The sequence below is a fragment of the Bombina bombina genome, chromosome 4 (genome assembly GCF_027579735.1).
Source record: "Bombina bombina isolate aBomBom1 chromosome 4, aBomBom1.pri, whole genome shotgun sequence".
NCBI lineage: Eukaryota > Metazoa > Chordata > Amphibia > Anura > Bombinatoridae > Bombina > Bombina bombina.
Genome location: NC_069502.1, coordinates 786,789,243 through 786,814,673, shown reverse-complemented (window position 1 = coordinate 786,814,673; position 25,431 = coordinate 786,789,243). Strand labels below are relative to the sequence as shown.

The window sequence follows — 25,431 nt, the reverse complement described above, 5'->3', positions numbered from 1 at the left end:
AATCCCTACGACCGATAACAGAGAACCTTTGAAAAGATTTCCCGCAAGGAAAACCATAAAATTAATAGGCGATACTCCCTTCAAATCCCTCTGACAAACACTGTACTCTGAGAGGAATTGGGCTTCACAATGCTTAGAAGCGCATATCACAAAAGAAAATCAAGCACACACTTACTTCACCACCTTCATAGGAGGCAAAGTTTGTAAAAACTGAATTGTGGGTGCGGTGAGGGGCGTATTTATAGGCATTATGAGGTTTGGGAAACTTTGCCCCTCCTGGTAGGATTGTATATCCCATACTTCACTAGCTAATGGACTCTTGCCAATTACATGAAAGAAATTTACATACTCAGAGACTAAAGGGAATTATAACTAAAAGTGTTACTGGAGTTTTTAATGCTAGTTAAAAGATGTATAATAGGGGCAGCAAAGGTAAGAAAACTAAAATAAAAATTATATAAGAAGGTGGAATTGGGGAAAATGGAAAATCAATTTAAACCAATAAAGAATATGTTAGCTGTCTGCATTTATCGATGTGCGGCAGACATGATACGCTACATTGTATCATGTCTGTCCGCATTTTAATAAATTTACCCCATGGACTTCATTTTAACAAATCTTATTCTATATCATAATTTCTCAATAGTAGTTTTAGAGAAGTAGATTTCTGTAGTTTTTTAAAACAGCACATTCTAAACAAAATGCCCACCACATTGTGTTATAGGTGACTTTGAACAATTTCCTGAAGTTTCAAGATTTTTTTTTATAAATAGTTTCCTTCAAGATGGTCATCCTTTGGGGATATTGTCTGTATGTAATCATGTGTCTAATACACTGTAACATAGTTACAAGAATAATAATCATAACAATAACAATAGGTTATCCTGCAACTTTGTTGTTTGGCCACCTAGTAACCTTAACTCCTAAATATAACTGCTAGCAGTATTACAAATGGCCAAGGGTAATGGCATATGAGCAGATACAACTGCTAGGGTGGCACTTGACAAATATATTGTAACGCAGTTGATCAGTGCAATAAATGCAAAAGTATGTCATTAAATGGGCAAATTGGCAACTAAATTAAGTGGAAGAACAATAAAAAAAAATTGCACAATGCAATATGGCTGCCTCACCATGTGACTAATCCCCTTCTCATTAGAACAACCCTGAAACTAGGTCTCAACAACTTTATAGCAAGGTTCACACTTGCAGAGAGAAAAAACATTTTGAAAATTAACGAAAATCCATCACTTAAACCAATATGGTTGCCCGACCATGTGATATACAGCCTCCATATTACAAACCGTAAAACTCATCATAGTTGCCCATCAACATGGCACATTTGATGCATTTTCAGCAAGCATTTTTCATTTCATACTTTAGTACGAAATATTGTTACTCGTACCAAACCACATAACTAATTGACTTATTTTAAACAAATCTGAATTTAGGTTATAACATAAACATATGCAAACATTTTCATGTTTGTCTCATTAGCAGTTTCAGAGAAGACAATTTTTATAGGTTTTTTTTTAAACTGCACATACAAAACAAAATGTCTGGCACATCATGTAATATATGACTTTCATATTGTACATACTAAACCTCACAAAAGACATCTACAATTTCATTAACTTTTATGAATTTTTATAAATATTTGCCTTCAAGATGACTATCCTTCACTAAAACCAATATGGTTGCCCAACAATGTGATATATAGCCTCTATAAATCGACCCCTATATTGTCTTTGTCTGTATGTAAATATTTGTCTATTTCATTGTGACATAGTTAAATAGTGTAATAAATGCAAATTTAGATAACCAAAGTTTGACCAAAAGCTTAAATATTTATGGCAGCCCTCTTGATTTAAAAAAAGAATCATGGTTTGAACATCCATGGTAGAGAATCATGTCAGAACACCTAGAAGAAAAAGATCTTTGAAGATCTTCACACATTCCAAAATGGCTGCTGAATTATTTGATCATTTTACTTCTCTTGAACAAGCATAAAGCTAGTTCATAACAGAAGTTCAAACAGTAATTTAAATAAGTTACAGTAGTTCTGGAAAAGAACGTTTCAAATGTTTTGCCAAATCCATCACTAAAAGCAATATGGCTGCCAGACCATGTGACCTTAATTTTGCAAGAGAAGTAGCACATTAACATAAGTGTATAACAACATACCCAATTGCAAGTTTTCCATAAACATGGCTGCCAAACCATGTGACCTATAACATTAATCTTTCAAGAGAAACAGCACAGCGTATACCCGCTTACCTGATTGCAAGATGTTTTGATAAACAGTTAATGTTTTACGAGCAACTGAACAAAATGACATAATAATAATAATAATATAAACATAATAATATAACAATAACAATGGACTGTCCTGCAACTTTGTTGCTCATTCACCTATAATAATAATTTTAACAAAAGGTTGTCCCAGGTTGTTCAGAACATTGTTGCTTACCACCTTATTTCTGGGGCACAACTGTGCATACTGCCTTGATGGCATTTTAACAGTGGACAGTCACACGTTTACAGCCACTGAAAACAATTACTAATGATTATATTAATATTTTAATGTTTCAGTTGCAGCAAACTATTACAGCCAAAATACTTGGTGAAAAAATTTAGAGTTTGGTATTTTTTTTTAACAGACCTGGTTGGACCCACAGGCACTGGATGGACAAACCAATAGCTAAGGCAGTCACACCCACTGAAATCAACCAATAGTTACTATGTATATTTGTGTAATGGGACATTACTGGATCATTATTTAATAGTGGCTTTGCTGAGAAAAAGCTCAACAAGCGAACAAATCAATTCATTTCGTTGATGACATTTTTTGTTTGATCATTTTTTTTATTAAAAGGACTGATTTTTATGCCTAAATTCAATTAATAAGAAAAAGTTAGTTGATTTTTCATTATTTCCATTGAAATCTGAATTACCATGTCTAATAATAATAATAATGGCAACAAAATGATGTTATTGAAGTTTTCATAATAGCTAAGGTTACTTTAAAGATGATATATGATATGTGCATAAGACATGCTTGTGCTAATGATAATCTATATGTCTGTTTTCAAATCAATGTCCCATAAATCTCAGATATTTGTATAAGTCTTCTTATCTCCTGTTCTATAACTTGAAAGCCAATATAAATCCAACTCATCAACAACATTAAGGTAAGATTTACCTGTAATATAATCTCCTTTTTTAGGCTTGGCCCAATCTAAAATGACAAAGGAATGGCAACCTTCAACTGCCACAACAGTGATGTTGTAATTTATCTTTTGAGGTGGTAATACTTCATCTTTAATATCTTTGGGTAAGATGTCCTCAAGGCTTTCCACTTGGAAGTGTTCCAAAGCCTCAGTCAGTGAGCATGGAGCAGATGGGTCTTTACTGATGTAAGTCACATATGGAGCTAAGGAAAGAAGAAAGTGAAACAAGAAATTAATTTTAAACAAAATTAAATATATATATATATATATATAACGTCAGAAAAGAGCGCTCTAATTGGGGCATATTTATCAAGGTCTGGCGGACCTCGCTGAATACAGCGAGCAATACGCTCGCCGTATTCAGCATTGCACCATCAGCTCACAAGAGCTGCTCATTCAACGCCGCCCCCTGCAGACTCATGGCCAATGGGCCGCCAGCAGGGGGGTGTCAATCAACCCGATCGTACCCGATTGAGTTGTATTGTGGCGGTCTGTCCGCCTGCTCAGAGCAGGCGGACAGGTTATGGAGCAGCGGTCTTTGTGGCTGCTGCTTCATAACTGCTGTTTCTGGTGAGTCTGAAGACTTGCCAGAAACAGGGGCCATCAAGCTTGTTAAATAGAGGCCCAAAGGTCTTGTATTAAAGGTCACGTTAAAAGTGACCTTTAAAACAAGACCTTTGGAGTGCGCTCTTTTCTGACGTTATACTAACTTTTTTGTTGCACCCAAGGCTGCTGAGTGGAAATTCTGGAGTGCACATTGTCTGGGATATAAAAGGGGCAACCAGACGTGGACTCCTTGTTCAGTGTGCTTAGAGGAATATGGCTACACCTCACTGACGAGGCCCAATAAAGGCCGAAACGATCGTCTGGAGTTGCTGTGTTCCTTGTTCAGAGTGGAATTGCCTGGTATTTTGATGCTGGACTGACCGTAATTGGCGGAATCAGACTGATATACTACAGGAAAGTTCTACTCTGTGAAAAGCATTACTGGGCTAAAAAGCTGCACCCAGGTGGTAAATCACCATAGAGTAGGTTAACAATGGTATTGAGCCAGTTGTTCGTTCCTGTGAGTGCACTTCTCTTTGTATATATATATATATATATATATATATATATATATATATACTTTGTAGTACTTATACTAAAAAAATGTTTTTTTAAATCCATCAATAAAAGGGTATTCATTAATTACCATCATAATTGTACAAAATGTATGTTCAACTAATGTAAGCTTACATCTTAGTATAATAATATTATTATACATGTAGTTAACTAAATAGAAATGTGGAGACATTTAAAGGGACAGAATGGTCCAATAGGATGAGAGCTACAGAAATCCTATTGGCTGATTTGAACAGCCAATAGGATTTCAGTAGCTCTCGACCTATTTGCTGGTTTGAGGTTTGAAAATGTCAGCCAATAGGAATGCAAGGTACCACATTTTTAAACGGGTACCTTGCATTCAAGCTTCAGTGTACGCCGGTGACCGTATGAAGAGGATCCTCCACACTGGATGTCCGCGCTGCCGGGGACGATGCTCCGCACCTCCACAGCTCCGTGACACCGGGATGAAGATAGAAGATAGAAGATGCTGTCTGGATGAAGACTTCTCGCCACCTGGATGAAGATGGATGTCCGGACTTCAGGAACCGTGAGTAGATTTTCTGGGGTTAGTGTTAGGTTTAAAGTGTTAAGTGTTTTTGTTTTTTTGTTTTTTTATTAGGGATGGGCAGTAAAAGAACTGAATGTCCTTTAAAGGGCAGTAAAAGAGCTGAATGCCCTTTTAAGGGCAATACCCATACAATGCTCCTTTAGGGGCAATGGCTGTTTTAGGATTTTTTTAGACTTAGGTTTTTTATTTTGGGGGCTTGGTTGGGTGGGGGGTTTTACTTTTAGGGGGACTTTGAAATTTTTGAATGAAAAAGAGCGGTTTAACTTAGGGAAATGCCCTACAAAAATGGTAGTTTATTGTTAGGTTAGGGGTGTTTTTATTTTGGGGGGGCTTTTTGTTTTTATAGGGCTATTAGATTAGGTGTAATTTTTATTATTTTGGATAATTTCATTTTTTATTTTTTGTAATCTTAGTGTTTTTTTATTTTTCGTAATTTTAGCATTGTTTTTTTGTAATGTTAGATTTTTTTTTTCATAGTATTAGGTTTATTTAAAATTTTTATTTACATATTTTAATTGTTAGTTATTTTTGTTTTATTAGAATAGTTATTTTAGGTTAATTTATAGTTTAATCTTAGGTTTTTTTTATTTCACAGGTAAATTTTTAAATTTATTTTAAGATAGTTATATTGTACCTTTTAATTTAAAGTTGGGGGGGTGTTAGGTTTAAGGGGTTAATAGTTTAATTTAGTGTTTTGCGATGTGGGGGGCAGGTGGTTTAGGGGTTAATAGGTTTAGTTTATTAGTTCCGATGTGGAGGGCCGGTGGTTTAGGGGTTAATAGGTTTATTATAGTAGTAGCGATGTGGGTGGGCAGCAGATTAGGGGTTATTAGGTTTATTTATTAGCTGCGATGTGGGGGCCGGTGGTTAGGAGTTAATAGGCTAATTTAGTGTTGGCGATGTTGGTGAGCGGCGGATTAAGGGTTAATCCCTTTATTTAGCGTTGGCGATAACGGGCAGTGGCAGATTAGGGGTTAATAACTTTATTTAGTGTCGGCGATGTCGGGGAGCGGCGGATTAGGGGTGTTTAGACTAGGGGTTTATGTTAGGGTGTTAGGTTTAAACATAATTTTCTTTTCCCCATAGACACCCATGGGGTTGCATTACGGCGATTTGCCATTCTGCAATCTCAGGTGTTAGTTTTTTTCTAACACTCTCTCGCCATTGATGTCTATGGGAGAAAACATGCATGAGCAGGTAAACTCAGCCCATGGATTTTGTGCGGTATGAAGCTTTACGCACCATTAGGCACAGTACAAGGAGGTTTTTCAGTAACTCTTAATGGCAGCGTTATGGAAAGTGTGATAACGCTCATTTTATTGCGTTATTTACGCACCCGGTATAGCGCAAAACTCGTAATCTAGGTGTAAAAAAATCTGCCACTGGACATGTCGAGGAGCTAAATACAGGAGTTAAAATTAGCATTCAGACATCCAGATGCACGCAGCACTTTATGACTCTCAGCTATGAAGTAGCTTTAGCTAAATTTTTAGACCACGTATCATTTCAGTAACCCTCGTTTGATCAGATTCAAATTTATTTATATTCTACTGGAGAAATGGCCTCCAGAACTGCACGCAATACTCAAGATGAAGCCTAACTGATGATCTGTAAAGTGGCATAAGAACCTTATTATTTCTGCTGCAAATACCTCTAACAATACATCCAAACATTCTACTGGCCTTACTCGCTGCAATACTACATTGTTTGGAGAAAACAAAACAATGTGAAGCGCCAAAAATACTAGTTATAATGGCTTAAAACTTAAAATGTGCATCTATGTATGATATATATATGTGAATTGGAGCGATCTCCAATCTATGGCCTAGATTTGGAGTTTTGCGTTAGAAGGGGTGCGTTAGCTACGCGTGCTTTTTTTCTCCCGCACCTTTTAAATTCCACTGGTATTTAGAGTTCACAGAATGGCTGCGTTAGGCTCCAAAAAGGGATCATAGAGCATAATTTACCGACACTGCAACTCTAAATACCAGCGGTGCCTACGGACGCGGCCAGCTTCAAAAACGTGCTCGTGCACGATTCCCCCATAGGAAACAATGGGACAGTTTGAGCTGAAAAAAAACCTAACACCTGCAAAAAAGCAGCGTTCAGCTCCTAACGCGGCCCCATTGTTTCCTATGGGGAAACACTTCCTAAGTCTGCACCTAACACCCTAACATGTACCCCGAGTCTAAACACCCCTAACCTTACACTTATTAACCCCTAATCTGCCGACCCCGCTATCGCTGACCCATGCATTATTATTAACCCCTAATCTGCCGCTCCGTACACCGCCACAACCTACGTTATCCCTATGTACCCCTAATCTGCTTCCCCTAACACAGCCGACCCCTATATTATATTTATTAACCCCTAATCTGCCGCCACCAATGTCGCCTCCACCTACCTACAATTATTAACCCCTAATCTGCTGACCGGACCTCACCGCTACTCTAATAAATGTATTAACCCCTAAAGCTAAGTCTAACCCTAACACTAAAACCCCCCTAAGTTAAATATAATTTAAATCTAACAAAATAATTTAACTCTTATTAAATAAATTATTCCTATTTAAAGCTAAATACTTACCTGTAAAATAAATCCTAATATAGCTACAATATAAATTATAATTATATTGTAGCTATTTTAGGATTAATATTTATTTTACAGGCAACTTTGTATTTATTTTAACCAGGTACAATAGCTATTAAATAGTTAAGAACTATTTAATAGCTACCTAGTTAAAATAATTACAAAATTACCTGTAAAATAAATCCTAACCTAAGTTACAATTAAACCTAACACTACACTATCAATAAATTAATTAAATACAATACCTACAAATAAATACAATTAAATAAACTAACTAAAGTACAAAAAATAAAAAAGAACTAAGTTACAAAAAATAAAAAAATATTTACAAACATATTAAAAATATTACAACAATTTTAAGCTAATTACACCTACTCTAAGCCCCCTAATAAAATAACAAAGCCCCCCAAGATAAAAAAATTCCCTACCCTATTCTAAAATAAAATTAGAAAAGCTCTTTTACCTTACCAGCCCTTAAAAGGGCCTTTTGCGGGGCATGCCCCAAAGAATTCAGCTCTTTTGCCTGGAAAAAAAACATACAATACCCCCCCCCCCACAACATTACAACCCACCACCCACATACCCCTAATCTAACCCAAACCCCCCTTAAATAAACCTAACACTAAGCCCCTAAAGATCTTCCTACCTTATCTTCACCACGCCGGGTATAACCGATCGATCCAGGCTCCGATGTCATGATCCAAGCCCAAGCGGGGGCTGAAGACGTCCATCCTCCTGCTGAAGTCTTGATCCAAGCGGCGAATGAAGAAGTCCATCTTCGGGCAGAATTCTTCATCCTATCCGGGCAGAAGAGGACATCCGGACCGGCAAACATCTTCATCCAAGCGGAATCTTCTATGTTCTTCCATCCGATGACGAGCGGCTCCATCTTGAAGACCTCCGGCGCGGATCCATCCTCTTCTTCCGACGACTAGACGACGAATGAAGGTTCCTTTAAGGGACGTCATCCAAGATGGCGTCCCTCGAATTCCGATTGGCTGATAGGATTCTATCAGCCAATCGTAATTAAGGTACGAAAAATCTGATTGGCTGGTGGAATCAGCCAATCAGATTCAAGTTCAATCCGATTGAATTGAACTTGGCTGATTCCATCAGCCAATCAGAATTTTCCTACCTTAATTCCGATTGGCTGATAGAATTCTATCAGCCAATCGGAATTCGAGGGACGCCATCTTGGATGACGTCATTTAAAGGAACCTTCATTCAGACTTAGGACGTCGGAAGAAGAGGATGGATCCGCGCCGGAGGTCTTCAAGATGGAGCTGCTCGTCATCGGATGGAAGAACATAGAAGATTCCGCTTGGATGAAAATGTTTGCTGGTCCGGATGTCCTCTTCTGCCCGGATAGGATGAAGACTTTGGAGCCTCTTCTGGACTTCTTCAGCCGCTTGATAGAAGACTTCAGAAGGATGATGGATCTCCAGCCCCCGCTTGGGCTTGGATGAAGATTTCGGAGCCTGGACGGATCGGTCATACCTGGTGTGGTGAAGATAAGGTAGGAAGATCTTCAGGGGCTTAGTGTTAGGTTTATTTAAGGGGGGTTTGGGTTAGATTAGGGGTATGTGGTGGTGGGTTGTAATGTTGGGGGGGTATTGTGTTTATTTTTACAGGCAAAAGAGCTGAATTATTTGGGGCATGCCCAGCAAAAGGCCCTTTTAAGGGCTGGTAAGGTAAAAGAGCTTTCCTATTTTAATTTTAGAATAGGGTAGGGCATTTTTTTATTTTGGGGGGCTTTGTTATTTTATTAGGGGGCTTAGAGTAGGTGTAATTAGCTTAAAATTGTTGTAATATTTTTATTATGTTTGTAATTAATTTTTTTATTTTTTGTAACTTAGCTTTTTTTATTTTTTGTACTTTAGTTAGTTTATTTAATTGTATTTATTTGTAGGGATTTGTATGTAATTAATTTATTGATAGTGTAGTGTTAGATTTAATTGTAGGTATTTTATTTAATTAATTTATTGATAGTGTAGTGTTAGGTTTAATTGTAACTTAGGTTAGGATTTATTTTACCGGTAATTTTGTACTTATTTTAACTAGATAGCTATTAAATAGTTCTTAACTATTTAATAGCTATTGTACCTGGATAAAAAAAATAACAAAGTTGCCTGTAAAATAAATATAAATCCTAAAATACCTACAATGTAATTATTCGTTATATTGTAGCTATATTAGGGTTTATTTTACAGGTAAGTATTTAGCTTTAAATAGGAATAATTTATTTAATAAGAAATAATTTATTTTGTTAGATAAAAATTATATTTAACTTAGGGGGGTGTTAGGGTTAGGGTTAGACTTAGCTTTAGGGTTAATACATTTATTAGAGTAGCGGTGAGGTCCGGTCGGTAGATTAGGGGTTAATACTTGAAGTTAGGTGTCTGCGATGTTAGGGAGGACAGATTAGGTGTCGGCGATGTTAGGGAGGACAGATTAGAGAGCCGTGTAGAGCTCTTTCCACAAAATGTGCGTCCTCAAAGCTGTGCAGTCCTATTTGCACGCCCACCAATGCGGGATGACGTCACCAAAGAAAACAGCCAATACCGTAGCGGCAACACGTTGTCAGCTCCGTGGAGCCTTCTCAAGCCGGACATCATCTCGTTTTCTATAAGCTGTTTCAAACAAGCTCTAAGACTAAGCACCTCTTAAAGTTTTCTTTTTAAATAAGGTGACATCCCCACAAGGAAGGGCGATAGGGAATAATCAATTTATTGTAAAATTTATTATTTTGTATAGTATTCATGCATGATAGTTATATTTTTTATAATTGTTTCAAATAAATAATATTGTTTTTTAAATTTTGAATATCTGTCACTTATTAAGTTCAACACGTTTATTTATATTTGACGATTTTGTGTGTATAACAGTTTTCTATATTTTGGCACACTATATTATAGTGGTCCATATTGGTTTGCTTATTTTAAAAAATATTCTTATAGAAGGTAAAAACATTAAATATATAGATTGGAGATCGCTCCAATTCACAGATATATAAAATACATACATAGATGCACATTTTATGTTTTAAGCCATTATAACTATTATTTTTTGGCGCTTCACATTGTTTTGTTTTCTCCAAATTGTGTATTTTGTGACTGTTTTTGGATTGCCAGTCATTTAGTGTGAATGCTTAATTTTAAAAGATAAGTATTTTTTTCAGCGCAAAAGGTTTTTAGTTCTCTTTTCTCCTAAAATACTACATTGTTTACCAAACCTCAGGATCATCTAAAATAATCATTCTGAAGCTACGTTCCTTTTTGTATCAATAATTTTAATTGAGTGTGTAAACTATCCTTTTGGATTTTTCTTTCCTAAGTGCATAATTTTACACTTTGTGGTGTTAAATGTTTATTGCAGATAAATGCATAAAATCAAACAGGTCCCAGAACTGGGTCCCTGAGGAACACCACTAATAGCTGCCTCCTCTTGCCGAATGCACTACATTTCATTAAGACATTCATGTTGTCTATCCTTAAGCAACATTCTACCCACTTCACAATTTAAATTTAGAAACTCTTTATCAATAAATAAATGTTAGGCTAATCTAGTAATCCTACTGCAATAAATTCCCAAAAAACATTGCCAACACTTAACCTGTCCTAACAAGATTAAACTCTCCTTAGGTAAATTGTCTTTAAAAAGCACAGGAAAACCTTTATAGATTCCAAAGATAAAATGTTTTTATTATACATATATTACAAATATGCATTGTAATTCAAATATTTATGTTGTGTTTCTTGCAATTTAACTCATTCTGAGAAGTGCACACTGCAGACTTCACAAGCCTTTGGGGCCTATTTACGGAGCTTGAGGCCCCCGTGTTTCTGGCAAGGCCTGCAGGCTCGCCAGAAACACCAGTTTATGAAGTAGCGGTCTATAGACCGCTGCTCCATAACCCTGTCCCGATCGCCGGAAATCAACCCGATCGAGTACCCCCTGCTGGCAGTCCTGCAGGGGGCGGCGTTGCAACAGCCAGCTCTTGTTAGCTGCTGGTGCAATGCGGAATACGGAGAGAGCATTCAGCAATGACTGTCAGACCTGATCCGCACTGTCGGATCGGGCCCGACAGACATTTGTTAAATATGCCTCTTACTCTGCAACATATAAGTCCTAACTGTGCTTATCAAGGTGGTTTAGGTTTAGTTAAAATACTGCTAAACACCAGCCCTACTCCAGTCATCCAAATAGATACAGTGGTGGGGACAGCTTGTCCTTTAAAAAAACAATACTGCTAAATATTGCTAAAATTAATATAGATGGATAACATTTGCAAGAGATTTTTTAAACTATTTTTTTTTAAATTGAGTCAAGTAACAATTTTGTAAGGAATACTATGAATTATGAAATGATTAAACCAAACTTTACCAGTAATTCGTTTCTTTCCCGCTACATCAACTTCTGAGACCAAGTTGGAATTGAATAATCTGATATCAATTTCCTCAATGAAAGCTGGAGTTTAGTGGTTGTCTTTACTGTAGGAACAATGGTTTCAAGTATCTCATAATCTGCAAGACAAATATATTATCAACATAACAGTTTGTATTATGGAATTTACATCTGAACATATATACTTGACATCTGCTTAACGTAATGCTATGTTTGTGCAAATATCAAATTGAGTATTTATCAGACAATACATTTACACAAAATTCCCACCCTAAATCATAAAACATAATAAGTTGAGTTTTGAAGATTTCTAAAAAAATTTGGTGACTATTTATTATTGTTATTATTTATTTGTTAAGTCCCAGAATATTTGCATGAATATTTGGTCATTGATGTATACCGTATATGCAGCTGTTTTTCAAACCTGTCCTCAGACCTCCTTAAGCGAGGCCAGATTTTGAGGATATCTGAACTGGAGCACAGGTGAAATAATCAGTGATTAGTAAACATGGTTATTTTACCTGCTCTCATCCAAGGTTTATCCTGAAGAACCTGGCCTGTAGAGGAGGACTGAGGACAGGTTTGAAAACCAGTGGTATAATGCAATTAGAATTGACAATGCAATTTATGCAAAGGATACAGAAGTGAGAAGGGCTTAGCTCTGTGGGATCAAAATCTAAAGGGTTTGGAAGTGAATGAGACAAAAGTTGTTGGTGTTTTCTAACCCTTTGAGTGCCTAAGCACTTTCCCACCTGGGTGGCTAAGCTAATATTTTTTTTAAACTTTTTTTTTTCCAGATCCCCAAGACTTGCACTGTTGGAAGGGTGAGGTGATTAATGTAAAGTGATGGAATACAGCGCCAAAAAAGGGCCTAGGGGTAAATATACACACTAAAGAGTAAGTAAGAGGATTAAATTTAATTTTATACAGTAAAAAATTAAAGTCAAATAATATTAATACACTAATATAAAAATGATTTAAAATAGATGCACAAAAACAAATGCCAGAATAGTGTCCTGCGCTGTGTGAATTAACAGCTGATCCTATATGGGAGTTTCTAAGGCAGAAATTTGAATAGAAGCATAAAAACCAAATGCCACGAGTAATGTCCTGCGCTGTGTAGATAAACAGCTGTAAAAGCGAATATGTACAGATATAGATTCCTGTCTTAAAATATTATCTAAAATACTAGCACGCAAATCATAAAACAGTAAAAATAGAAAGTAACAGCTAGTTACTGGTCACCATTGTGACATTTTTTACTGTTATTCCCCAGCGGGACATTTTTGTATTTATGTTTATTATAGCTACTAATTTCTATATTATCTTTTGCTACACATTTTTGTGAGATAATTGTGTTTTGGCCACTGCGGTGCTTTATTCTATTTTGTTTCTATCATTCTCACTTAGCACCATATGTTCTAATCCTTTTGAGCACGCAGTACACCACTATTATAATATTAGATATTGGTAAACTAATTATGGATCCATAATTGACGGCTGTATATCAGCGTGCTACGTTCGCCTTGACAGCTGCCAAGTCCAGTTTTTTATTGGTATATCCCTAACCAGTAACTAGCTGTTACTTTCTATTTTACTGTTTTATGATTGCGGTGCTAGTATTTTAGATAATATTTTAGACAGAATCTATATCTGTACATAATCGCTTTTAACAGCTGTTTATCATACACAGCGCAGACATTACTCTGCATTTGTTATTTTTATGCTTCTATTCAAATTTCCGCCTTAGCAAACTCCCATATAGGGATCAGCTGTTAATTCACACAGCGCAGACACTTTTCCTGGGCATTTGTTTGTGTGCATCTATTTTAAATCATTTTATTATAGTGTATTAAAATTATTTTACTTATTTTTTTACTGTATAAAATTAAATTTAATCCTCTTACTTACTCCCAGTGTGTATATTTACCCCTAGGCCTTTTTTTGGCACAGTATCCATCACATTTACAATTTTTCATTCCCTCTTGGGGGCTGGTTAGACCCTCTATTTGATTACATGCTTAGGGATTATTTTAGCGCTGGATTACATCTATATACTCTTTAGGTGATTACCTTTCCATACGTGGGTCTTGGGGGTCATGTAGCTGCTTAGATGCCTGAGATACAGGCTTCTAAGCAGCATGTCCCCCCTGTTCCTATACTTAACATTGTTAATTTTATATAAAGTTGCGCGTGACGTCACCGTACATAACGTGTAGCCCCGGTCGATGCCTGTCACTATGCAGGCCTGATCGCCGGGGTAGGAGCGGGTGGGAGCCCCCCAGATCTCCCTCAAGATGGGAGAGTGCTAGCGACGGCTCTGAGCCGTCATTTACACCAGAGTGGGAAAACTCTGCGAAGGCTCAGAGCCGTCGTAGCACTCAAGGGGTTAAAGAGCCTTTATAATCGAAAAATGACATGCTCCAACAGATTAGATTTTAAGACTATCGACCATGCAGCACTGTGTGTTTAACCTCCTGCAGTGGGTATTGGAGATGGAAGATGAAGGAAGTGACGATGGAGGAAGACAAACATAGGACAGATGAATATTTAAAAATGGTTGTGGAAATATGGGTATAATATAATATAATATATAGTCTCAAGCTATTTAGGTTAGTGTAAGTATTTAGAATTTGATTTGGTAAGCTATAGGATGCCAGTTTAGGGACTGACAAAATGAGCAGTAATAATTAGAAGACAGGATAGGTGAGTGGAAATAAGATTTAGGCAGTGGGGCATATTTATCAAGGTCTGTCGGACCTGATCCGACAGTGCGGATCAGGTCCGACAGACCTCGCTGAATACGGCGAGCAATACGCTCAACGTATTCAGCATTGCACCAGCAGCTCACAAGAGCTGCTGGTGCAACGCCGCCCCATGCAGACATCGCGGCCATCGGCCGCCAGCAGGGAGGTGTCAATCAACCCGATGACCGCTGCTTCATAACTGCTGTTTCTGGCGAGTCTGCAGGCTCGCCAGAAACACGTGGGCATCAAGCTCCCTACAGAGCTGGATAAATATGCCCCAGGGTCTTGAGCATGGAAAGAGTGAATTTTTAGGATAGATAATAAAAAGGGCAGAATTTGGCAAGTGCAATGAATATGGGGAGGCAAATGAGAGTGCCGAGTTGAGTGGACTGATAAGAGTGGAACTTAGGAGTCCTCTTCTATGTGTGAGAATACAGATATGGGAAGTGTAGAGGAGGAGTTAACAAGTAGAAGCTTAGTATATGTGTAATTTGAAGGATAATAAACCCACATTGTTTTCTTTCATGATTCAGATAGAGCAGCAATTTTTAAGCAACTTTCTAATTTATTCCTTTTATCATTTTTTCTTTGTTCTCTTGCTATCTTTATTTAAAAGCAGGAATGTGAAGCATAGAATTCTGACCCATTTTTAGGTTCAGCACCCTGGATAGTGCTTGCTTATTGGTGGCTACATTTAGCAAACCAATAAGGAAGCATAACCCAGGTTCTGAACAAAAAATGGGCCGGCTCCTAGGCTTTACATTCCTGCTTTTTAAATAAAGATAGCAAGAGAACAAAGAAAAAATTAATAATAGGAGTAAATTAGAAGTTGCTAGACAATATTTCAAGGGAGCATATACTGTATAAATGAAGAAAAAGAGTGGAACATATGTGTAAACCCCACAGAGTGACAAAGGGTCCAAAAATGTGCTACTAAATATCAGAGACGTAGAAAGCCATGAAAGGGCTACATCTTGGAAAATAAAACAGTAAGGAGTTTGTAAAGAGGGAGTGATTGTCTACTTTGTCAACTACTATAGAGAGACAATTAGAATAAGGAAAGAATGTGTCCCTTTACTATAGCAACTAGATAGGTTTGCTATCTGTGGGAGTAACCTTTCTGTGGAGTGAAAGCCTGAATGGTGGGGAGTCTTGTAAAGATTTGTATGAAAGAAAATGTTTTAGACCAAAATACATTAATAATTCTAATATTTTGGAGGCAAATAGAGGTAAAGAGACTGGATGATAGTTAATGAAATAGTAACTTGGGATCTGGAGTTTTTTTTGTGGGTGTGATTAGAGACAACGAAGTCACATCTGCTCAGCTATGGGCATCTACATTCCTTGACCTGTTTACCATGAGAAGAGGGTTTAGAATTACTATATACGGTTGTTAGGGCTGTAGGACTGCAGAGAGCTGTCTCTTTGAGCTGTTTCCCAAACCAAATAAACAACTAAACATTTTTTTTTTTACTTTATTAGTACTAGTGTCACAGTGTCCCTACAATTTGGTCATTGAGTTTAATAAAAAACTAAATTTTTACTTAACTTATAAATTAATTTATTTTATGATGGTAAGAGTCTACAAGACAAAACATGTTGTATTACCATCCAGACCACTAAGAGGAGGCAAAAGACACCCGACATACCAGAACTTTAAATCCCTCCCACTTACACTGAATCCTTCTTTATACAAAAAAATGGCAAAACAAGTACTGGGTGGGGCTTGTGGACTCTCACAATCATTAAAGAAATTAATCAGGCAAGCCTAAAAAAAATATTTCTGCAATTAATGGTTAGACTCCACGAGACAAGAATATCAAAGAGGACCAAGTAGCTGCCTTATACATCTGATCAATAGAAGCCTCATTACAAAATGTCCAATAAAAGAAGACTAGTCTAGCAGAATAAGCATTAATACAATCCAGGGAGTCTTCCTTGCAAGCAAATATGTTTCATGAATTAAGGTTGTAAACCAAGGAGCTAAAGTCACAGCTGTAGCTTACTGTCCTTTGCGAGGCCAGAGAAATTAACTAAAAGAATGTCTGAAACCCTTTGATTTAACTTAATATTTGAGAGCTCTCTCAGCATCCAAGTGAGAAGATGTTGCTACTTAGGTGCTGGGACAAAAAGAAGGAACCCCCAATTTCCTGGTTCATAGCATCTGTAGATACCATCTTAGGAAGACATTAATAACTAGTGCGAAGAACAGCCTTATCCCCATAAAAAGTCAGTAAAAGAAGTTTTGCAAGACAAAACTAAAAGCTCAGAAACACTCCTGGGAGAAGAAATAGCCAAAAGAAAAAGAACCTTCCAGGATAAAAGTTAAAGGTCTTAAACATGAATAGGTTAAAAAAAAGAGGAGCCCAAAAAACCCTCAAAACCACATTAAGATTCCAAGGAGAAACTGGACAAATAATCTGCCTAATTCTGATCAGAGCCTGAACAAAGGTCTGAATATCTTGCATTTTAGCAATCCTCTTATGGAGCAAGACAGATAGAGCCAAAATATGACCCTTAAAAGAACTAGTTGACAAACTCTAGGACTTCTAAAAGAATTCCAATGGAATACTCTACAAGCACACCATGAGAAAAAAGTTTTCCAAACCTTATGATAAATACGCCTGGTAACAGGTTTCCTAGCCTGAATAATGGTGTGTATAACCTTGTCAGAAAAACCTTTCTGGGACAGCACTAAGCTTTCATGAGGCTGTCAAATTCCGAGTATTGAGATTCTGATAAAAGAAAGGACCTTAAGAAAAAATAACCCTTCTGAGAGGAAGCTTCTAAGGCAGGCTCAAGGACATTTGAACTAGATCAGCAAACCAAATCCTGCAAGGATTCAATCAGAATTGCTGAGTCTTGTTTGTGCATGATTCTGACTGTCACTCTGGATGGCAACACAGATGGAGGAAATATGTAAATCAGGTTGAACATCCAGGGAACCACTAAGGTTAAGGTCGACAAACCTGAAAGAATATTTAGGAGCCAGACTGTGGTATTTGTATGTAGATATAGGGAGAATAAGCCAAAATGTTGGGAGCCAGGGATAGAATTCTAGGAACCAGTGGCTCCCTAGCTCATGGGTTTGTTGAGCCCTGCATCACTGGACTAATGGCCAAGAGAACTAGCACAATAATAGGACAGCTTGTGATTCAAGTGAGAGCCCATGAGATCTATCTCCAGCATACCCAACGTTTCACAATCTGGCTGAAAACCTCTTGATTTAGTGACCACTCCTCTGGGTGAAGAGACTGCATGAGATTGTTTAGCCCTGCAATGTGGACAGCCAAAATCCTGCAATAATAAAGTTCTACCCAATTGATAATGCTTCGTACTGTGAGTTCCCCCTTAATAATTGATATAAGCCAATGCTGTAACATTGTAAACTGGAATTGAAGGAAAGATTCCTGCCTGAGATCACACCAACTCTGGAGAGCCCTAAAGATTGCTCAGAGTTCCAGAATGTTTATGGGTAACCTCGACTCCCTAGGAGACCACACTCCTTGTGCTTTGCAAGATCCCCAGACTGCATCCCAACCTAGCAGGCTGGTGTCTGAAGAAATCCCAACCCACACTAGCGGAAGAAAATAGAACCCCTTAACAAAGGAATGGTGAATCTGCCAATAAACAAGAGACTGTCTTGTCTGTGATCTAACAGGATTCTCTGAGAAAGATCTTCATAATCCCCATTCCTCTGATGCAACATTTGCAATTAGTGGGACTGAAGATGAAATCTAGCAAGTGGAACTGCATCTGAGGAAGCAACCATAAGACCCACAACTTTCATACACAGAAAAACAGGAGGCAAAAGATTGAGATGAAGATTAATGCAGTCACTGAATCTATTATAAATCAAAGAAAAGACACACAGATTTGTGGAGTTAAGGAGCTCTTTGGAGAATGTATTTCCAACCATGACTGAGAAGCAACTGAAGCACCGCTTGAAAGTGGGGCACAGCCAGATGAAAAATGAGTGCCTTGAACATGAACCACAGTCAACAAATCTAAAACCTTGTTAAATAGTCTGGCTGCTGTTCCGAGACCAAAAGACCATAAACTGATGTTTGTTTAGAAAAGCAATTTTTCCTGACATGATCCCTGTGAATGAGGAAATGTGAATAGGCATCTTATAAGTCTATGAAAGACATAAACTGACCCTCCTGCACTAATGGAAGTAAAGTGTGAATTGCCCCCAGCTTGAGAGATTGGAATAAACACCCAAGTTTAATTCTGAAGATGGAACTGGAACAATAAATCAATCTTTAAGGCAACTGAGACAGTCAGAATCTTCCTTGAGAAGGCTTTTAATTAAAGCTTATATGATAACCCTGAAATATGATTTCCAGCATCCAGGTATCCAACAGATCTCTCCCATGCCTCACAAAAAAGACTCAATCTTCCCCCTACCAGAGATTGGAGGTTGGGGTAGATTTCTTAGTCTGTTTGTTTTGGACAACTAAAGGGTGGATTTCTTGGAAGATTTCGGGTAACCAGAACTCTGGACAAAGGAGAAAGCTTTCTGATTCTTTGATTGCCAAATGAAAATAAAATATACGGTTCTAAGCTTTACCTTTAGACTCCATTACCTGCAGTGATTCTATTAATAATAGCATCCAGTACTGGCCCAAACAAGATTATACCCTGAAAGGGAAGGGATAGTAGCCTGCAATAAAAAAACATATCAACAAACCAAGATTTTAACTGTAAAGCTTTTCTGGCCAAAAGCAGCATGATTAGTTTCAATGTGAATAATTTCCACAGCTGCATCACAAATAAAACTATTTGTAGTTCTCAGGAGATTTAAGTGATCCTGTATGTCATTCAGTGTATTTTCTATTGAAATAAATTCTGGAAGGTTGTCACATCAAACTGCAGTAGCAGCAGTTACACAGGCAACACTGACAGTAGGCCTAAACATAAAAACTGCAAGCTGAAAGAAACTTCTATAAAAACCCTTCAAGTTTTCTGTCTAAAGGATCCTTAATAGAGGAACTATCCTCCATAGGATTATTAGAATGCCTGGTAAGAGTGGAAATGGCTGCACCCACCATAGTAATAGTTTTCCAAATCTCTGTATTAGAAAAGGGAAAATTGAACATTTTTTAATTTAGCAAATGGAACAAAAGAAATACCTGGTTTCAGCTATTCCTGAGAAATTAGTTCAGAAACTGAATCAGGCACAGGAAAAGAAAAAAGTTATTTGGGGGCTGCCTTAAAAAAAAAGGATCAATCTCTAAATTGTTGCTTAAATGTAGCAGAAAAATCCTCTACTTCTAAAGCAAACAAAACTTCCTGTATTATAGTATTAGGCTGCTCAAGCCTGAAATTAAAGAACACATCTGCTGCCACAACAGCAGGTTCTGAGACTCAGAAATTCTGTCTTCAAAGGAAGAATCCTCAGAATCATAAGCATCTATGGGGCATTTAGACGGGCCACTCCTAAGAGATGTCACTTTATGAGCCTACCTAAGTTTAGCTTTTAACAAAGAATATCAAGAGAACAAAGCAGATTTGAAGATAGAAGTAAATTGCAAAGTTGTTTAAAATTGCATTCCCCATCTGAATCATGAAAGCAAAGAAGCAGTAAGGAAGCACACAGTTTGTTAGCATAACTGAGCAGGGGAACACATCTGAAAATCCTTATAAATCAAAACACAAGCTGGAAGGGGTTATATTTTCAAAGTATCTCCCTTTCTTAAGGTATTAGCTGACAGACCAGAGGCCTGAGCTACAGCAGCTTGATCCATAGTAAAGATAATGAAATAGCTGATGTATCAGAGATAGACCACAGTTTCTTAATGCCAAAGGGAAGAAATAAACAGAAATTGCACATTGTAAAATTGGATACTCCCTGAAAGGGATAACTGTACAGAAATACTTTCAAGCAAAAGCTGAAATCACTGTAATAAAACAGAAAAGGCTACATAATACAGCAAAAAAAAGCGACTGTGTTAACATATTACCCCGTAGAATTCAATGGAGAGCGAAAAGTGAAAAAAACATAACACCTTTACTTGTACGCAATCCCATTATAAAATATTTATATATCTATTTAAAAATACTTAGAACATATACCCCTTTGTGAAGAATATTGGCCTGGGAATAGGGTGACCATATTGCCGCTTTAAAAAGGGACACATATGAAAAATACATATGGCAGGGTTCTTATATAAGACATTTCTTTAAACAGCCCTGACATATGTATTGTTCATATGTGTCCCTTTTTAAAGTGGCAATATGGTTAGCCTACATGGGACATATTTACAGCAAATACATAGTTAAACACTTTAATGAAAATGAATATTGCATAAAATATGATTTTACATGTTTTCAGCTACTTGACAGCAAAGGGTTCCAATGCATTTATATATATTTACATATTTAGACATGTTAACCAGAGCTCTGAAGTCGCACTATACTATACTTGAGTTTAGCACACGTGAGGGAAAGTAACTGTGTACAGATCTGCGGTAACTTCTGGGAGACCCCAAAGCCAACCATGTTGAATTTAAAGAGACAATAATCTAATTTAGAGAGTCATTTTAAAAATGCCCAAAAATGCTAAAAACTGCTTATAAAAGGTGTATGGTGTATAAACATATACACCCACATGGAGCAGCACACTGTAGACCGGGAGACTGGTAGATAAACCAGATTTCTTCTGAGATATTTCCCACTGTGAGAAGATCTTTCACTGCTCGGCTCAATTTCTTGTCTAGTCCTCTGTCTGACAACACACTGGCCTAGGATTTGGAGTTTTGCGTTAGAAGGGGTGCGTTAGCTACGCGTGCTTTTTTTTGGCCGCACCTTTTAAATACCGCTGGTATTTAGAGTTCACAGAATGGCTGGGTTTTCAGTGCGTTAGGCTCCAAAAAGAGAGCGTAGAGCATAATTTACCGCCACTGCAACTCTCAATACCAGCGGTGCTTACAGACGCGGCCAGCTTAAAAAGCGTGCTCGTGCACGATTCCCCCATAGGAAACAATGGGACAGTTTGAGCTGAAAAAAAACCTAACACCTGCAAAAAAGCAGCGTTCAGCTCTTAACGCAGCCCCATTGTTTCCTATGGGGAAACACTTCCTAAGTCTGCACCTAACACCCTAACATGAACCCTGAGTCTAAACACCCCTAACCTTACACTTATTAACCCCTAATCTGCCGCCCCCGCTATCGCTGACCCCTGCATATTATTTTTAACCCCTAATCTGCCGCTCCGTACACCGCCACAACCTACATTATAGTTATGTACCCCTAATCTGCTGCCCCTAACACCGCCGACCCCTATATTATATTTATTAACCCCTAATCTGCCCCCCACAATGTCGCTGCCAGCTACCTACAATTATTAACCCCTAATCTGCCGACCGGACCTCACCGCTACTATAATAAAGTTATTAACCCCTAATCCGCCTCACTCCCGCCTCAATAACCCTATAATAAATAGTATTAACCTCTAATCTGCCCTCCCTAACATCGCCGACACCTAACTTCAATTATTAACCCCTAATCTGCCGACCGGACCTCGCCGCTACTCTAATAAATGTATTAACCCCTAAAGCTAAGTCTAACCATAACCCTAACACCCCCCCTAAATTAAATATATTTTAAATCTAACGAAATAAATTAACTCTTATTAAATAAATTATTCCTATTTAAAGCTAAATACTTACCTGTAAAATAAATCCTAATATAGCTACAATATAAATTATAATTATATTGTAGCTATTTTAGGATTTATATTTATTAGTTTAAAATTGTTGTAATATTTTTCTAATGTTTGTAAATAATTTTTTATTTTTTGTAACTTAGTTCTTTTTTATTTTTTGTACTTTAGTTAGTTTATTTAATTGTATTTATTTGTATGTATTGTGTTTAATTAATTTATTGATAGTGTAGTGTTAGGTTTAATTGTATTTAATTGTAGGTATTTTATTTAATTAATTTATTGCTAGTGTAGTGTTAGGTTTAATTGTAACTTAGGTTAGGATTTATTTTACAGGTAAGTTTGTAATTATTTTAACTAGGTAGCTATTAAATAGTTATTAACTATTTAATAGCTATTGTACCTGGTTAAAATAAATACAAAGTTGCCTGTAAAATAAATATAAATCCTAAAATAGCTACAATATAATTATAATTTATATTGTAGCTATATTAGGGTTTATTTTACAGGTAAGTATTTAGCTTTAAATAGGAATAATTTATTTAATAAGAGTTAATTTATTTCGTTAGATTTAAATTATATTTAACTTAGGGGGGTGTTAGTGTTAGGGTTAGACTTAGCTTTAGGGGTTAATACATTTATTATAGTAGCGGTGAGGTCCGGTCGGCAGATTAGGGGTTAATAATTGTAGGTAGGTAGCGGCGACATTGAGGGGGGCAGATTAGGGGTTAATAAATATAATATAGGGGTCGGCGGTGTTAGGGGCAGCAGATTAGGGGTACATAAGTATAACGTAGGTGGCGGTGGTGTGCGGTCGGCAGATTAGGGGTTAAAAAAATTTAATCGAGTGGCGGCAATGTGGGGGGACCTCGGTTTAGGGGTGCATAGGTAGTTTATGGGTGTTAGTGTACTTTAGAGCACAGTAGTTAAGAGCTTTATGAACCGGCGTTAGCCCATAAAGCTCTTAACTCCTGACTTTTTTCTGCGGCTGGAGTTTTGTCGTTAGATTTCTATCGCTCACTTCAGCCAAGACTCTAAATACCGGCGTTAGAAAGATCCCACTGAAAAGATAGGATACGCAATTGGCGTAGAGGGATCTGCGGTATGGAAAAGTCGCGGCTGCAAAGTGAGCGTTAGACCCTTTCCTGACTGACTCTAAATACCAGCGGGCGGTAAAAACCAGCGTTAGGAGCCTCTAACGCGGGTTTTGATGACTACCGCCAAACTCTAAATCTAGGCGACTGTGAGGAGGATATTAATCTATGATTGGTTAGATAGCCCCTCTCAATGATGAGTAGATCAGCACTTTAGCATTCACCTCGCTCCATCAAGGAGGCTAAAGAAATGACTGAGAATTCAGGGTACGTGGGAGGGAATTTAAAGCTCTGGTCTGTATGTTTGGATGTCTTTTGCCACCTCCTAGTGATTAGAAGGGTAATTCCAATATGTGATGTCTCGTGGACTGTCACCATCTGATGAAAAAACTGAAACATTTAAACTTGTTTCTCTTCTGAATCCCAACAATATTTTTATAGCATTTTATTATTACAGAAAAGTTCTCTATTACATATTACCTTGATCAACATCAAAGTAAGTAACCATTTCTGGACCCTGAGTTGTACTGATGAAATCGGTTTCTTGACCAGAGAAACTATCTGCTGTGTGAGAAAAAGAAACAAGTATGTTACGATTTAAAATAATACATTTTTAAAAGACTTTTTATTTAACTCAAAATAGCTAAAATGGTAATGGTAAAACTTCCAATTAAATAAAAAAAATGAAAGGTTATAATATCAATAAAAAGGTTAATTAAAATATAAAAAATATCGCTCTTCAGAGAACCACCATTCTATGTAACCACAATATTGTCAATTTATAAAGAAAATTAAAATAAATACATTAATATTTCACTGTTTGTACTGAACTTAACCTGATCATCCCTTCCAGTACCCCGGCCTGTATGTTTTTAAAGATCATTGCTGGATTAAGACATGAATTGTGCGAGTGGTTGTGAATTACCCACTCCCTAATCCCAATTTTAGATTTGTGTTTTTTGTTATATGTTTTTCTTAATAAATCGTTAATATAATTTTCTTATTACACAGCCATATTCTGCATCTGTTGTGCACACAAAACAGCAAATGTTAGGACAGCACCGTTAGGACGTTCCATGCTGTCCTAACATTGCTGGGCTTTAACGCCATTAGGATGGTATGGAACGTCCTACATTGTATGGCGTCCTGCAGCCTACACCTTTGACGAAAGCAGGAATCAGAATGGGGGGCGTGTCTAGCAGCATAGCTAGTCCCCCCATGATCTGATCCCGGCCTTGAAATCACGTAATCGTATCGACAACCACCTGATTTTATTTTTAAAGCAAGTGTTTACATCGGAACTTCATTCCAATGTTAACACTTTGATGCTGGCACAAAGGGATTTAAAAAAAAAGTAACATTTAGTAGGGGTTTGCATACTTTGGTTATTCAGGATTTGTTAGTGAAATGAAAGTTGAAAACGGTTTGATTAATAAATGCCAAAAACTGAAATTATGCATATCCCTAACAATTAGTTATGTGATTATTTCTAGGAACTGTATTAAAAATAAAAAATAAACAATAAAAGAAAGAAAAGCCCAATCAAAAACATCTGCCTTCAATAAATCTTCAAACACACACACTATTGCACTTACAAAATAAAAGAAAGATCAGTAAGTATATGAGGAAAGTTTTCTGGATGAATCCGTCAGTATAGGTAAAAATCCCCAAATCCAGAACTCCAAAATCCAGTATTATTCTGAAATCTTTTTAGTTAATATTTTTTTTTAAATAAAATTAATAAAAAAAGTACAATTTTTTTCCCTGTCAGTAAGTCACAATCTTCTATGCCTCAATCTTTTGTTTGTTTTTTTGTGCTCTAAATGTGCATTTATTTTGTTACGAATACAAATTCATTAACGGGACAATCAATCAAAATGAAACTGTCATTATTCAGATAGAGCACGCTTTTTTAAACAACTTTCCCATTCACTTCCATTAACTAAATGTGCACAGTCTTTTTATATTTAAACTTTTTGAGTCACCAGCTCCTACTGAGCATGTGCAAGAATAAGTGTGTATGCATTTG

At 37.0% G+C, this 25,431-nt stretch overlaps 1 protein-coding gene across 1 annotated transcript in view; it reads right to left on the bottom strand.

Annotated features, from left to right (window-relative positions):
- FNDC1 (fibronectin type III domain containing 1) overlaps positions 1-25,431 on the bottom strand; it is a 425,464-nt gene that overhangs the window by 54,678 nt on the left and 345,355 nt on the right. The window contains 4 exon segments of the mRNA XM_053711170.1: positions 3,203-3,433; positions 11,875-11,964; positions 11,967-12,014; positions 23,883-23,963. Coding sequence (XP_053567145.1) covers positions 3,203-3,433; positions 11,875-11,964; positions 11,967-12,014; positions 23,883-23,963 — 450 coding nt within the window.